The sequence below is a fragment of the Triticum aestivum genome, chromosome 7A (genome assembly GCF_018294505.1).
Source record: "Triticum aestivum cultivar Chinese Spring chromosome 7A, IWGSC CS RefSeq v2.1, whole genome shotgun sequence".
NCBI classification, from domain to species: Eukaryota; Viridiplantae; Streptophyta; class Magnoliopsida; order Poales; family Poaceae; genus Triticum; species Triticum aestivum.
The window spans coordinates 679,100,166-679,117,068 of record NC_057812.1 but is presented as its reverse complement, the minus strand read 5'-3'; the positions used below and the strand labels follow the sequence as shown (position 1 = coordinate 679,117,068).

The 16,903-nt window shown below is 46.7% G+C and overlaps 2 protein-coding genes across 2 annotated transcripts; both read left to right on the top strand.

The window, feature by feature from the left end:
* The first annotated feature begins 930 nt into the window (after positions 1-930).
* LOC123154677 (cortical cell-delineating protein) lies at positions 931-1,657 on the top strand. The gene has a single exon (XM_044573341.1). The coding sequence runs from the start codon at positions 980-982 to the stop codon at positions 1,376-1,378; it is 399 nt and encodes a 132-aa protein (XP_044429276.1). The 5' UTR covers positions 931-979; the 3' UTR covers positions 1,379-1,657.
* A 14,239-nt stretch (positions 1,658-15,896) lies between these two features.
* On the top strand, positions 15,897-16,685 carry LOC123154674 (cortical cell-delineating protein). The gene has a single exon (XM_044573338.1). It carries the CDS (start codon positions 15,939-15,941, stop codon positions 16,335-16,337), a length of 399 nt encoding a protein of 132 aa, XP_044429273.1. The 5' UTR covers positions 15,897-15,938; the 3' UTR covers positions 16,338-16,685.
* Positions 16,686-16,903: the final 218 nt, after the last annotated feature.

The following is a 16,903-nucleotide window of genomic DNA, read 5'->3' as shown; positions in this document are numbered from 1 at the left end:
ACGTGCCAGATGCCACACCGCTCCTCCGATGCGAAACACCACCTGCTGCCACTGGTACTATCCCCTCCGCATGCAGTTCCTCAAACCGAGCACCCAAACACCCCAGGCGGCACCTCCAAGAAGGACACGATACACGTAGTGCCGCCGCCGCCCAATCTAAGGAGATTTAGGGTTTTCACCCAGGCATGGGGTCGGGGTGGAGGGCATGGACCTCGACGGCGCCTGCAAGTAGGAGAACGACGACCCTGGTCATCGCCACCGGCGGGATGAACGAGTTATCCAGAGTTTCCTCCGGTCCAATGTCACCTCTACCAGCCCCCGCGAACGCACCAAGGCCGACAACCGTGATAGTAAGCAACAAAGTGCAGCTGAAGAGAGCCTGCAGCACGAAGGAGATCCACCCGCGACTCACCGCTCACGCGGTCAAGACGCCGTCTATCTAGCCCCCGCGAATGTCGCCAGCCGAGGGCGCCGTCGCCATGCCTAACGTCGCCAGGTTCCTCCACGAAGGCCGGAGTGGCGAGATCCGCCGCGAGCGACGAGATCCGGCACCGTGTGGCCGATGCCATCGCCCAAGCCCGCCGTCGACCGATCCCGCCGCCGTCGGGAGCCTGCACGCTGCCGGAAGTCCCACACCCATGGATCTAGGCACCCGTGCACCGCCGCGAGTCCGTCACCTTCGAGATCCGCCACACCGTCGGGAGGGCCGCACCCTGCGGATCAGGATGCCCGCGCCGCCGCGGCCTGGGAACGGGCGGAAAGACCCTCCGTCACCGCCGTCGCACGCACGGGCTTTGCAAATAAGTTTTGCAAATTACTACGGCAAGAATCAAACTAATTAGCTCGATTCATAGTGACATGCATGCACCTGCACACTACAGCCGGCCTATAAATACTACTCCAAGCAACGCAAGAAAACCATCCCAAGCTAGCAAAGCCTACAAGCTTAGCCACAGACCAGTAAGATCGGTCAGTAGGAATGGCGCCCTCCAAGCTCGCCCTCTTCCTCGCCCTGAACCTGGTGCTCCTTGCCGCCGCTCAGGGCTGCGGACCCAGCTGCCCACCGGTCGTCCCTACCCCGCCGATCCTCCCACCGCCCGTGCCGTCGACCGGCGGGGGCAGCTGCTCAATCAACACGCTGAAGCTGGGCGTGTGCGCCAACGTGCTGAACCTGCTGAAGCTCAAGATCGGTGTGCCGGCGAATGAGGAGTGCTGCCCGCTCCTGGGCGGGCTCGCCGACCTCGACGCCGCTGTGTGCCTCTGCACCGCCATCAAGGCCAACATCCTCGGGATCAAGCTCGACGTCCCCATCGATCTCGTCCTCCTCCTCAACCAGTGCGGCAAGAAGTGCCGCTCCGACTTCACCTGCCCCATCTGATCCATCCAACCATCGATGAATATTATACACGCATAATCGTTGTATTCGTAACTAGTTTGCATGCCATACGTACACGCCATACGTATATTTTCTATGTTCCAGTTCATGTACTATATGTCAAGCGTTTGCATGGGCTCCCTCGCTCGCGCATGCATGCTTGATAAGCTTGTGATTGATCAATGACCAGTGTATCCCGTTGTGGTATCTAAATGCATGATTCATGTATTTGTAAAAGGATATACAAACTTGTCTTGGCAGTACATGAAGTTAATTTTTTCATATGTTTATTAATCCTTTAATAAAAGTTTTATGTGAATGCAGTTTTTAAGATCTAGGGGAGATATTGATACGAGACGAATAAGAAGAGGCAAAAGCCTAAGCTTGGGGATGCCAAGGCAACCCAAAAAAATATTCAAGAAGTCTCAAACATCTAATTTTTATTTGTTCATGTTATTCTTGGAGTGTCCTTTGCATTTTTTGTTTGCTTTACTTGTTGGTATTTTACAATCATCATATCCTGATCACATTTCATAGGGAGAGACACACATTGGTCATAAATTTGTAGAATGCTCTATGCATTTCACTTATATCTTTTGAGTTGTGGTATTTATAGAATTGTTCATTTGGTTCAGTTATACATGTCAGAGCATTTGCGAAAAAGCATGCTTTTATAGAAAGGATGATAACTCTTGCTTAACTTATTCTCCCTCCATCCTAAAATAAGTGACTTAACTTTGTGCTGAAGTTATTATAAAGTTGAGTCACTCATTTTGAGACAGAAGGAGTACCTTTCTAGACAGTTGAATAGCAATTGGTTGTTTGCTTGGATTTATATACTGGAACAAAAATATAGGTATATATGGGGGAGTATAAGATGGGGAACCCCAGGAGAGGGGATCGAAGATCGATCAAGGCACGGCACGGCGGCGGCTACCTCTTATCTTAAAACCTTAGTTCCACTTGGCCCTTCCCCCTCTCAGAGTCGACACTGATGTGCTTGTAAGGAGCGGAGCTTGTAAACATAGCTACCGTAATCCAGTGAGACTCATGTCGTGCTAATAGCTCATCCCACAAGGTCCGCCGTGCAGCAGCCCCCTGGCCTCCTGCGCCCTGTTTGTGCCCCGCCTCTAGCCACACAAGACCCATGCCTACCTTCTTCTCTTGTTGCTCGGCGCGCGCCAACTGCTCCAAAAAAAACCCAGCCGGGTTACAATGGAAGGAAGAAGATTTCCACTTAGGCGATGACTAGTCAACACCACGCCAAGTGAGCATGAAACCTCTTTTGTTGAGTCAAAGAACTAAAGTAATCCGGTTTTAGAATTTGAGATACTAAGATTTGCTGGTTTTAAAGTTGAAGAATCATTTCTATACTTTCAAAAGAGTTCAGAGACATAAGATATATGTTTCTAAAAGAAACATGCAGTGACGGGTGACGGCGGCAGGAGTGAGGTTTCAGCTCGAGCTGGCTCTAGGAGCAAACAGGGGGGCTCTTTATTCACAATAACTTTGTAGATGCAATTCTAGTGCGTAGGTTCTACCTGAAATGAGATAGGAACACGGATGCTTAAGTGTTGATCCATAGACGTCCATTTTTAATTGGGTTAATTATTCTTTTGCCCTCAGTGGTGTCCATGTACTCAGTTTTACCCTCAGATGCGAATTGTCCTCAGTTTTGCCCCTAGTCCGAGCACAGCAACTACGACAAGGCCAAACGGCCATATTTGAGTCCATTCCGCCTGCCGGCGTTAGTGGTTGTGGGTCCGGAGCTTACACGTGGGACCGCGTGGACGTGGGTCCGGAGCTGACATGTAGGCCCGTGCAACTAAATCCCCAAATCATTCTAGCTCACACCCATCCGCCCGGCCGGCTGTCCTGTGCCGCCGCCACCTGCGCCGCGGCCAACACCTGCGCCGCCACCAGCTGCACGGCCTGCTCCGCCGCTACCTCCCTGCGCCTACGCTCCACGGCTACCTGTGATGCCCACCACCTTCCTGCGACGCCACGGGTGGGGCGACCGCCACCTGCTCGATCCGTGGCGCGGCCTCCTTCCGTGCGCCCGGCCGGAGCGCTCAAAGGTGGGGGGCTGCTGGAGCTATTTGAACTAGGAGGAAGAACCCTAGGGAGAAATGGTGAGCAGCGGCGACCCCGGAGTATTTGGCGAGGCAGGCATCGGGCCGGAGATCCGCCGCGTCCAAGACTGGGTTCCCGAGGGGTAAGTCTCGCCTCTTGTTTGGATTGAGCTTAGTTGTGCATTTGAACACTCGATTCGAGTAGGTTTGCCCAATTAGTGTGCTGATTGCGTCTCTGTTTTTCGCCGGTTAGGATGGAGTTGCGGTTTGCTTTCATGGTGCACATTAGAAGGGACCGGTACATGTTCGATGCGAAGGATAAGAAGAAATACCAAGGAGGTTTTGATTATCGGTTGCCAATGGCTAGTAATTGGAGTTTCAGACAATTTGGGGAGGTAATTTGTAGCCAATATCCTTGGGGTTTGCTTGATGAAGTGGTATACAAATACTATGATGGGGAAAAGAATTGGGTGACAGTTAGTAATGATGAAGAGCTAGCTACCATGTTTGTTAGGCATAAAGAGAAAGATAATTTTCATGTGAGGCTGTAAGTTGATGTGCTTGAGCAGGCATTTGGACCTAGGATGGCGGGTGCAACATCTCGGGGAGAACCAAGTCGTCGTAATGGCATCTCTAGCCAGAACAGTTCAGTTGGTGCACGGCGACGTGGTGGCTCGACAAGTGTGGGCAACAGCAGTAGGGTCCCCCTTGAAGTGGAGCCCGATGGCTACAATTCTGGGGTTGATGAAGAGAAGCTATATTCTGATGTTATTCGGAATTTACAACGGGCACCTCGGACTGAAAACCAAGATGAGGCTCACAATGCAGTCCATGTGGATGATGACGCGATGGGTGAGGACGAAGACCTTGCAGCTGTTGAATGGGACCCTTTGAACCCTCAAATGGAAAAAGGTACAGTTTTTGCATCCATGAATGAGTGTAGAAATGCACATGTGACATACTGCATCAAGGTAGAACGTACTTTCAAAGTTGACAAGAGCGATCAAGTATGTTATAGAGTGCACTGTCCGACTGAGAGTTGTCCATGGAGGTTGCTTGCATCTAAAATGCAGAATAGCACTAATGTTCAGGTCAAAGTGAACCCTTTTAAGCACACATGCCAGGAATCAACCCTTAGGAAGGATACAATCAGTAGAGCCAAGTCAAGATGGGTGGCAGAAGAAGTAAAAAAGTGGGTGAAAGAAAACCAGCAAGTGGGTCCAAAGGAATTGCAGAAGAACATCAAAAATAAGTTCAAGATAGATTTACCATACATGAGGTTGTTCAATGGTAAACAACATGCTATGGATTCTATTTATGGTAACTGGCAGGAAAGTTTTCAATTGTTGTATTCATTCAAAGGTGAAGTGGAGAGGACAAGCCCAGGTAGTATTGTAGATATTGATCACCACACCGTGGAGTACACATTCAGGGGAGTGACAAAGACCAAGGAATGCTTTAGAAGGGTTTTTGTCTGCTTTGAGGCTTGTCGCCGGGGTTTTTTGGCAGGCTGCAGGCCTTATTTGGCTATTGATGCCACTTTTCTCACAGGGAGGTTTAAAGGACAGTTAGTAGCAGCTTGTGCAGTTGATGCACATAGTTTTGTATTTTTCAATTGCCTATGGTGTGCTGGAGACAGAGTCTGAGGAGAGCTAGACTTGGTTTTTGCATAATCTCCGCCGGGCTATTGCACATCCCAATGGGTTGGTCATTCATACAGATGCCTGCAAAGGTTTAGAAGTGGCCGTGGACAATGTGTTCCCTGGAGTAGAGCATAGGGAATGCATGCGTCACCTTGCTGCAAATTTCATGAAGAAATTCAAAGGAAAGGTGTATACCGACAATTTATGGCCAGCATCTTTGACATGCAGTGTGAAGAAGCACAACTACCACTTGAGGCAGTTATACATGAATCCCAAAGTGAAAGAATACTTGGAAACACACCACTCCAAGTTATGGGCCAGAAGCCAATTCAGTGAAGTGAGCAAAGTTGACTATGTGCACAATAATCTAGCAGAGTCTTTCAACTCAACGCTCCGGAAACTAAAGGGTCATTATGTGGTGGATTTGCTTGACAAGATAAGGATAGAATACATGCAAAAATTTCATTATCGTGCAGGAATAGCCGAGGCAAAATTCATGGGCCACATTATCATCCTTGCCGTGATGAATGAACTGAAGCAGAAGACAACAGGCTTGGAAATGAACATGACGCTTTGCTCGGGTACCACAACAGAGACATCATATTTGGATAAAGAGAAGAGGAAATGGAGATATTATTTGGATAAAGAGAAGAGGGAATGGAGATATTATTTGGATAAAGAGAAGAGGGAATGGAGATATCCAGTGGATTTAGAAGCTAGAACTTGCAGTTGTAGGCAATGGCAGATAACTGGGTTGCCATGCATTCATGCCTTGTTTTTCATCACTTCTCTCCCAGGTCCAGCAGGGAACATACAACAGTATGTGCATGATTACTACTCTGTTGCAAGGTTCAAAGCCACATATGCTTATGCCTTGCCTGCTATGGAGGGAAAACAACAATGGGACATGGTGGACCCTGGATTCAAGCTTTGTGCTCCAGTTCTGAAGAGAGCAGCAGGTAGACCAAGGAAGAGTCGAATCAGATCTCGCAGCGAAGGAGCTGGACTTGGAGCGAGGAAGCGTAGGTGCACAAGGTGTGGTGGGTCTGGTCATTTTGGTAAGTATTGTGATAACACAGTAGATCCAGCGTTCGGAGAGAGTTTCGATGAAGACTTCGATGAAAATGTTGGTTAGCAGCTGGTTGCCTCAACAGATGATGAAAATGATGGTCAACAGCCGGTTGCATCAGATGAGGATTTTGACGAGGTTCCAAATGATGATGGTCAACAGCCACATGATTTTGACGATGATCCAAAATATCCTTCAAATAATGATTCAAATGAGGCTCCAAATGGTGATCCAAGTGAGGCTCTAAATGATGATCATGGTGATCCAAGTGAGGCTCCAAGTGATGATCCAAGTGAGGCTCCAAATGATGATCCATGTGAGGCTTCAAATGGTGACCAACCTTCTATTGTTGTGAGTTCTGCTAGGTATGTAAATCTTGCAAGGGTCAAATACTATTGTACATCTATCACTTGACACGATCTCATTACCGTTTATGTTTCGCACAGCTCTATGGTAGGTTTGAAGAAGACGCGCAAGGTACCGACAACCAAGAGAAGAAGAGAAGAAACAATGAGGAGCAAAGTGATGGCAAGAAGCTCAAGGAACAGACAGAAGCCCCAACGCTATCTATGAACAATTATGAAACATTATGAATAAGGAATGATGTTGTATTATGAAACATTTATCACTTGACATGTTGTATTTCTGTTGGATGATGTTGGACCTATGTTAGAAGTATGTTTGACATGATGTTCAAATATCTGTTGGATGATGTTCGAATGAGCACATGGTTTTTCCTTTTTTTGATTTTCTTGAATTTTGTTTTGCTCATTTAAATTCTGGTCAAACCTAACTTTGACCAAGATTTAAACAAGTCTAAAACATCAAAATGAAAAACTAAGCCTGGATACTTCTTAGTCAATCCAAAATAAAGTTGTGGTGAGGTTTTTGAAATTTTCATGAAAAATGTGCTAAAAAGAGGGGTCCAAAGGTAGGGTAAACGGCCTCATTTCTAAGCAAGCTTTTTTTCGACCTTATCTAAATCAGCCAAATAACTTTCCTACACATATATTCTATATGTACAGACTATGTGCGCTGGTTTTTCCATTTTTTTGATTTTTTTTAATTTGTTTTGCTCATTTGAATTCTGGTCAAACTTTAACTTTGACCAAGATTTAAACAAGTGTAAAACATCAAAATGAAAAACTAAGCCTGGATCCTTCTTAGTCACTTCAAAATGAAGTTGTGGTGAGTTTTTTGAAATTTTCATGTTCATTTCCCCAAAACACTTCTCTTCACTTCATACAAGAGAGTTTGAGATACTCGAGATATCATACAATACACATGAACTTATCATTTAAATGTATGTAAAGCTTGTTTATCAACTTCAATCGTTAGTATATCACATAAGAAGACTATGTGCGCAGGTTTTTCATTTTTTTAATTTTTATTTAATTTATTATGCTCATTTGAAATCTGGTCAAACATAGCTTTGACTGCTCCAAACCCCTCCCAAACCCCGCTAACCCTATCGCTGAACAAGGACCGTTCATCTAACCCTAGAGGCGATCAAGGGCCGTCGATCTAACCCTTCTAGAAGGAATCTGCGGGGAGGAGGGGGGCGATCCGCGAGATGCAATCTGATTGGCTGGGAGGTTGTTTTTTTTAACAAATATCGGGCGCGCTGGATGGACTGTTGGGCCATCTCATTGTCTGGGCCTGAGACCGCAGTAAATAGCCCGTCTCAGCCTTTCCAGGCCTTGCATGCATGGAGGCGGCTACGTGGGTTTGCATGCGCGGGAGGCAGCGACGTGCATGCATGCGAGCGAGGCGAGCGAGGCGCGCTAGGCGAGCTAGGTGGTTCAGGGCAGTGGTTCAGGGAAGCGATTCACATGCACCGCCCGGTCAAAGATGCATCGTTTTTGTGCAAAAATTTAAGTGTGCAAAACGTAACGGATACACACACGCGTCCGGATTCACACACGCACCGTTCTCATCCTTTCTCTCTTCCTCTCCCACCCACAGGCCTATAAATGGGGTGCCTCTCTTCCTCTCCCACCCACAAGCCAGATCCGATCCTCTCCAACTTCAAACACCCAAGCGACCGAGCCCTCCCCAAGTGAGACCAAATGAAGAAGATGCAGTTCAATGGGCCGACCTTCAACCGTCCGCCTGTGGTGCCGGAGCTGCGCTACTCACCGGGCGTGCTCGTGGAGAGGGAGCTCCGTGTGTGGGCTATTTCAAGGTGGAGGGGTTCCGTCGAACTCACCCGCGCCTTCCTCAGAGCCGGCTATGCCCACCTCCCACGGGGCTCATCGAGGATGTTCACTCTCAACGAGGTTCGTGACCGCGGCGGCATCCTCCTACTGGTCACGGTCACCTTCACCAACACATTTGACGCACGCGAGCTCCTCGGCCAAGTCTTTTGGTGCGGCTGCGAGGCCATCTTCTTCACCATCTACAACATCTACACCAACTACGAGCGCATCTTCCCCGCTCCAGGCCAGATGCACTCCCTTCCCTACGACGACGAGGAGGAGGTGTGAAGATGAAGACGGTGTTGAAGGGGCGCGCGCGGCCAACGTGGAAGAAGGAGGTCAAGATGAAGATGTTCAAGCCTGGAGTCAAGCTCGTCATGTTTGGTTTTTTATTTTGTTGCTTTTCTATGTCGTGTCGTGTCGTGTCATGTTTTGTCATGTGTCCGTGAACTGTCCGTGAACTTATCTAAGTTATTGTAATGTTACGGTGTGTTCCATCTTATTATGTGTGTTAAAAAATGTCCGTGCCCAAACTTATCATTTCTTCCCTACACAAGTCATGAAGTTCGAGAACTTGTGGTTTTCGGAGGGGGTGAGAAGCCCTCTGTTTCATTCAAACAAAAAGTCATGAACTAACATGCAAATTTATTCCCTTTAAATCCTAAACCAAGTGCCACTCTAACCGTAAACCAAGTGCCACTCTAACCGTAAACCAAGTGCCACTCTGACCAAAATCATGTGGTAGTGCAACATACATTTTCAACCATCCAACCCTCCAAAATTTAAGTGCAAAACAAAGGAAAACCACTCTCACGCGTGCACAAACATTCACGGTCTCACTATTTTTTAAAAAAAATTCATAGTCTCACTATGTATACCTTCCTTCCCTACCCATGTCAAAGTCTTGGCATCTGTCCTAGCGGTTACCAGCGCAGCCCTAAACACCACAAACCCACGCGGTCCTGGGTTCGAGTCCCCAGCTACACCAATTTTTTGTGCATTTTTCACCCTTCATTTTTTTAGACATATTATGTTTTTCTCAATGTAATGCCCTTAAAAAATGTTCATTTATTTTGGCACCTGGTGTAAACCTCTTCCAGAGCTGAGGCACATTTTCCATGACATTTTGGTCTTTGATTTAAATCACGGTGTATTTGAATTGGATTAATTAACAGCTCCAAAAAATTTCTAACCTTAATTGTTTGGCTCCGAAATAATTCAATTAGCTTCCACAAAAAGTTTCAGCATTATGATTTACTACCTAAATTAAATCAGAATAGAAAACAGAAAAATACGCAAGAAAACCCCTGAATGGGCCTAATTGGATGCAGTTGGCCCATTAGTCTAGCCTGCACTTGGCTCTACGCTCTGAATTTGGCCCAAGAGCAACCTTTTTTTTGGACAGAAAGGCAGAGCAGAGAGCTGCATTTCATTGATCAAAAGTTTCTGAATTCCTAATTTCTTCTCTTTTTTCCAACATATTTAAATGTTGGTCACTTCTTCTCTTTTTGTTTCAACATTTAAACAACTTTAACCAACATTTAAACTAGGTGAATTTCTCCAGCAATTTCAAGATTACAAATTCCTTCATAATTCATGCCTTTCCATACATTTTCAACATTACAACAGTGCGATTACCATACCTACAAATGCCTAACACCCTGTTTGGATGTAGGAAAAACAGCTTGGAATTGGCAATCTGGAATTGCCAGGCCAAATTCTGTTGTTTGGGGTGGTACAAGATTTGGGCTTGGAAATCTTGGCCCAATTCCAAGCGAGCCACCAGCGCACCTCCACCCCTCGCGCGAAGTTTCTGAGCGGACGAGCTCGGAAAGGCTCGGAAACGCCCCCACACCCACCCCCGTACCTGTTCGCTGGACGAGCCCTCTCGCTCGCGAACGCATCTTCCTCCCGACTCCCCTGAAGCAGCCGCCGGCGGCAGCGGCGGCGGTCAGTTCTCCGGCCCTCCTCTCCCTTTCCCATCCGCCCCCTCCCTCCTCTTCCTCCCATCCGTCCCCTCATCCTCTTACATCTCTTCTCCGGCCATGGCGCGACCTTCTCCGGTGAGGCCCTCAAACCCTAGATCGTATTGGGGATTTGCGGCGGGATTAGGTGGTCCGCAGGGAACGGCGGTAGTAGTGGAATGACGGCGGTAGTGGCGCCTTCCCCTCCCGTGTGGAGCTCAATTTTTTGTGGTGTCCTAAGGGGAACTTCAATTTTTTCTGTACCTTCACAGATGCAGTCCATTGCCTCGAATTTAAGAGCTCGGATTTGTGTGTTGCTAACTTATGATTTGTTTGAACTATGCAGTTTCTCAGGGGATTTTAGGAGCTCAAATTTCGGTGGTGTCAAGGTATATTATCTACTCCGCCTTCATGTTTGTACTGTAATGTTGTTGCCGTGGTTTAGAATGTATCAATGCTCTGAATAATTCATGGACAAACGGTGTCTGCATTGTAGCTTTTTTATCATGTCCCAACAAGAGTTGGTTGCCTAAATTACCGAAGAGAACAAAAGAAGAAAAAGAAAGAGGATATTGTTGACAAAGCAGTATTTTGAAATGTCATGTCTAGCATTTGCTTATGTTAGTTCTCAGAGGGCACCGAGGAATCTCGGATTCTTCGATGATGAGGAGGAAAAGGTTGCATATCGGAAGTATATATTGAAACAAACTTATGAGGTGTCCGAGCACACTTGCTATGATAAGCTACGCTTAACTAAAAGAAACTTCCATGATCTTTGTGCTATGTTGCGTGAGAAGTGTGGTCTCAAAGATAGCACGTTTGTGACAGTAGAAGAAAATGTTGCTATGTTCTCACAAGTTGTTGGACATGGACTTAAAATGAGGATGTTGGGTGGCACGTACCAGCGTTCTTTAGAGACTATCAGTAGGCATTTATCTACTGTGTATCAGCCATCCTCTCTCTAACTGGGGAGTTTATAAAGCTTCCCGATCCTTCTATCACCCCTCCCGATGATTACAAGTGGAAGTGGTTTCCTAATGCACTTGGAGCACTAGATGGGTGTCATATTCCGGTGTTTGTTAATGCTGCTGACAAAGGGAGGTATAGGAATAGGCACCAAGATATCAGCACTAACATGCTAGGTGTGGTTGATTGGAACATGAAATTTCTCTATGTTCTACCTGGTTGGGAGGGTTCGGCATCGGACTCGAGAGTGCTAAAAGATGCTATGAGAATCGATCGCGAAGATGCATTTGTTGTACCACAGGGTATGACTCTTTCTCTTTGCGTTTCATTTCTCATATGTACTTGTTAGCTAACTTACCTACTTGTCAATAGGAAAGTACTATCTTGTTGATGCTGGCTATACCAATGGACCTGGATTTCTATCTCCATTCAGATCCACTCGGTACCACTTGAAAGAGTGGGTGGCAAGTCAACAACAACCCCAAAAGGAAAGAGAGTTGTATAACTTGCGCCATGCTCGTGCTAGAAATGTTGTGGAGAGAACCTTTGGCTTGTTGAAGAAAAAATGGGCCATCTTGCGTTCTTGTTCTTTCTTTGACATAGAGGACCAGGTAACACATGTCCATTTGATTGTTCATATGGGCCATCCTGTGTTCCTTCTTTGACGATAAATAAAAAATTTGCAGATTCGTCTTATTATTGCGTGTTGTGTGTTACACAACTATGCAAGGGATAGGCAGCATATGAGAGATAATTTGTTGCTTCCGGAAGTCGACGCTGAGCTAGCGGCTATGACTCCTGAACCTGCAGATGATGCTACTTTCATTAGAAGTGTCCAACAAACAAATGCATGGTCCAATTTTAGGCAGCAATTTGCGGATGAGATGTATGCTGAGTACCTTGTGGCGCATGGAGAACTAGAGATCGAGTAGATAAGTAACGGTGGAGTAGATAGCTAGCTGATGGTGCCTTTTTTGCGCTAGCTTGGTGATGGTGCCCTTTTTTGTGTGGTAGCATGCTGGCTGTGATGGTGCCTTGTGTGTTATGGGTTGTACATGCTTCATCTTCTGTTCCTAGTAATATATATGTTTACCTTACTCGTGCTCGCTCTTTTGTTCTTACTTTTCTGCACATTCATTTATTTTACTTGTAGAAGCATGTCCGAAACAAAAGGCAAAAAAAGTAGAGTTTACCTTACATGGACTCCTGAGATGGACACGGCATTGTTGGCCGTCCTTGTTGAGAATCACAACAATGGTGACCGTGCTCAAAATGGTTGGAAGCCACATGTGTATAATGCTTGCATTAAGCATGTCAAGGATACATGTGATGTTGACATTACAAAGGAAAACATAACAGGAAGAATCAAAACATTTGACAAGCAGTATGAGATCATTACCAAGATGCTTGCACAGAGTGGCTTTGGATGGGATTGGGTAAAGAACATGGTGTCAGTTGATAGTGAAGAAGTGTGGTTTCGATATATGGAGGTACTTAACACCAAATTTATTTTGTGGTTATTTTTGCAACTTTAATATCATCTCATTTGTGTGTTTTGTGTAGGCTAACAAGGAAGCACGTGCCTATAGGAACAAGGTAGTGCACAATTGGGAGTCTATCAATATCATATATTCAAAAGATCATGCGACCGGTGCCGGTGCTAGAACAGGAGCTGAATGTGTTCAAGAACCACAAGACACACCTGTTGTTGAAGAAGCTCCTGAGGTGCCTCAGAAGAGGCAACGCACTGGGGATGCTATCTTGTGCATGATGGGAAAGATGAAGATGTCTTTTGATGATGCTTTGAAGACAACCGAGCCACTTCCTATGCCTAAGGTGACTCCTCCAACAGAAATCCTTGCTGCACTAAAGAAGGTACCAGATTTGGAAGATAGTGATATGCTGAGAGCTTATGGAAAATTGATTGTCAATGAGCGTTTGTTTGAAGCACTCATGGCGCTACCCGAGGAGTTAAGGAAGCCATGGCTCTTGACCTTCGATTAATTGTCACTATCCTGTTTAGTTGATGTATCGGCTCTTGTTTGCGAACTATCCACTTGTGCTATGTGTAAGAGACATAAAACTATCTACTTGTGCTATATGTAAGAGACATAAACTACCAAAATTATTATCCATGTTGTTTTCTTGGTACTTTAAAACTATTTTCTGGCATTCTTCCTTTTTCCATATTTATTTCTACTTGTGTTATTGTTTTGACCTTATTCAAAACATTTTAATGTTATTATGTGTGTAAAATAATATATATATTCAAATATACACATAATACTTTTTTTCATACATGTACAGAAGTTTCTATTGTCCAAACTCAAAAAACATCCAATTCCATGGTTTGTACATCCAAACAGCAATTGGAATTGAGTGCTACCCTCTCATTCCAACAATAAATTCCATGCACATCCAAACAATAGAATTCAAATTGGAGCCCATTTCCTTTCCATCTTGGATTTGGAATTTCCAGTCCAATTCAATTCCAAGCAACTTTTCCTACATCCAAACATTGCGTAAAAGTATTTGCAAATGGGTATTGGTAGTGCTTGATCTTCAAGCTTTCTAACCTTCTTCTTCGACATCCTAAGCTCAATAGCTAGCTCTCTGTCAGTGCGTGCTTCGCCATCCATCTCTTCTTCCGGAGCTCGTGGTGTGGCCACTGCCGTTCGTGGCAGCATGCGCAACCATTCTTCATGCTCTTCTTGCAGTTCATTCATCAGAGTCTTGGCCAGAGCATCGACCCAAAGAAAGAAGCATGTCACCTGCATGAACACCAAACAGATCAACCCATTGCTCAAACATCCCGACGACGAAAATGGTGCAATTGCCCCGATTCTTACCCCATTCTCGCTGCACACGTAGAACGGACGATTCTGGTTCCTCGGTGTCTGAGAAACCCTTCGATCAACGCCCGCCCGGCACCGCGGACAGACGAAGACAGGCATGTCCACACGCGCCTGGCTCTGCATCCGCGAGGTGGCGCGGGAGCTTGAGGAAGACATGGAGCTCGGAGCCGAAGGGGATCTCAACGCCGCCGCGCCCTCCACTGCTAGCTTCCCACCGCCGCGCCCTCCTCAGCTAGCTTCCTGCCGCCGTGCTCTCTCTCTCGCCGTGGTCACCGTCGTGCTCTCTGTCGCCGTGGTCACCGCCGCTGTCGCCCGCTTATATAGCACACCCGCCAACGGCTCTCTGCTGGGCCCACAAGCCACGCGTGCAACGGTCTGAATAAAATTGGCCGTTTCTGCCGCCTGGTCTCACCTGGAAGGGCCGAGTCAAAAGGTTGACCTGACGGAGACGGCAGAGTTCACGGAACAAGTCGATGCGCACGGACTAGGGGCAAAACTGAGCACAATTCGCATCTGAGGGCAAAACTGAGTACATGGACACCAGTGAGGGCAAAAGAATAATTAACCCTTCTTAATTTGTTTATACACCCTTGTTCACATGAATGTAAGCTAGCTATAATGATGTTCTCTCGACCAAGAAAAACTATAATGTGTAACTATTTTGTTCAACTCAATCAAATGGGTTCTATCTTACACCATGGCGTTTAAGCAGTATTGAAATTAGGGCCACCTATATGTCAGATAATCTAAGGGGGGAAATCTGCATTAGTCAATTTTCCGAGTTGTTGGATGGCACGATCGTACCGCCACCTGTTAACATTCTTTCCCTCACATCTTCCTCCCCGTGCGATGGTTGCTCCTCCTCCCACGTGATCTACCTTGCCCAAACCGGCAGCCTACTTCTGGCTGGCGGGCGGTGCCACGCACCGCCTCGCCAGCCCGCCAGCCCTGAACCTCCCCGGACCGCCATGCTGCCCCCTCCCCTCCCCCTCGCGCGCGTGATCTGCAGTAAACTCCGGCGACTCCCGCACCCCCACCCTCAACCTGCATCAGTCAAATTTTGGAGTCCCTCCTGCTCGTCCTCGTCATTGTCACCCGCCTTCAGTCTCGCACAAAACAGGCTGTAACTGACGCAAAGGAAAATTTCAGGTACCTAGTGTTTAGAAAATGTGTGGAATTCTTCGTCGGCACAACCAATGATGCTGGATTAACTAATAATTATTATATAGCGAGCTGAACGTAGGTGTCTATCGGTGCCAATGAGCCACTATAATAAACCAGAGTACGAAAGATATAATAGACACATGGAATCAAAACCATACAATTCCTATATGTGTCTCCCATGACCCCGATGATCAGGGTTACGCCATCTCATAGCGCTATCATGCCAGATATATTCCTTTGTCCGATACTATGCTCCAGATTATTATGTCTACACTTGTAAACCCATCAAATCTTTATATGCGCACAGCAGACAACATGCATATAGGAGTACTCTTCTTGGAAACTAAAGAAAAGTCTCCTGGCGCAGCTCTCGGGTTTTTGTTCATTAGCGAACAGATTAAGCTCCAATGATGGATGTTACACACGTAACATGCCAGTACAATAATGGTCGCACACACGTTTTGCAATTACTACGGCAAGAGTCAAACTAATTAGCTCGACTGATAATGACATGCATGCACTTGCACACTATAACCGGCCTATAAATAACACCTCAAACAGCCCAAGAAAACCATCCCAAGCTAGCAAAGCCTACAAGCTTAGCCACAGAGCAGTAAGTTCGATCAGTAGCAATGGCGCCCTCCAAGCTCGCCCTCTTCCTCGCCCTGAACCTGGTGCTCCTTGCCGCTGCGCATGGCTGCGAGCCCTACTGCTCACCAGTTGTCCCTACCCCGCCGATCCTCCCACCGTCTGTGCCGTCGACTGGCGGGGGCAGCTGCTCGATCAACACGCTGAAGCTGGGCGTGTGCGCCAATGTGCTGAACCTGCTGAAGCTCAAGATCGGCGTGCCGGCGAACGAGGAGTGTTGCCCGCTCCTGGGTGGGCTCGCCGACCTCGACACCGCCGTGTGCCTCTGCACCGCAATCAGGGCCAACATCCTCGGCATCAAGCTCAACGTCCCCATCGACCTCGTCCTCCTCCTCAACCAGTGCGGCAAGAAGTGCCCCTCTGACTTCACCTGCCCCATCTGATCCATCCAACCATCGATGAATATTATACATGCATAATCGTTGTATTCGTAACTAATTTGCATGCCATACGTACACACCATACTTATATTTTCTATGTTCCAGTCCATGTACTCTATGTCAGGCGTTTGCATGGGCTCCCTCGCTCGTGCATGCATACTTGATAATCGTGTGATTGATCAGTGATCATTGTATCCTGTTATGGTACTTCAATGCATGATTCATGTATTTGTGAAAGGACATACATACTTGTATCATTGTATGTGTACGTGAAAGGTTTGTTCAACTTGGGTTAACACATCACCCGGAAAGAAAATGGGTTTAACTTGACCCGTGATATGCCAGCTTGAATTACATATTTATATGTACATACACATGATTGTGTCAATCCTGATCAGATTCACATATTTTCTAACGCAAATACTTATCAGTGCAGCTGCCCTAATTGGGCTTTCCGGCCGCACACGCTATGTGATAAAAAAAACTCATGTTGCGTCTGAGCAGACCTGCCACAAAAGGTGTGTGTCATCGTTACAGTACAAAAAAGGAAACTATCTGGTCCTCGCCCC

Coding starts and splice junctions, on each gene's coding strand:
- LOC123154677 (XM_044573341.1), top strand. CDS start 980: ATGGCGCCCTCCAAGCTCGCCCTCTTCCTCGCCCTGAACCTGGTGCTC.
- LOC123154674 (XM_044573338.1), top strand. CDS start 15,939: ATGGCGCCCTCCAAGCTCGCCCTCTTCCTCGCCCTGAACCTGGTGCTC.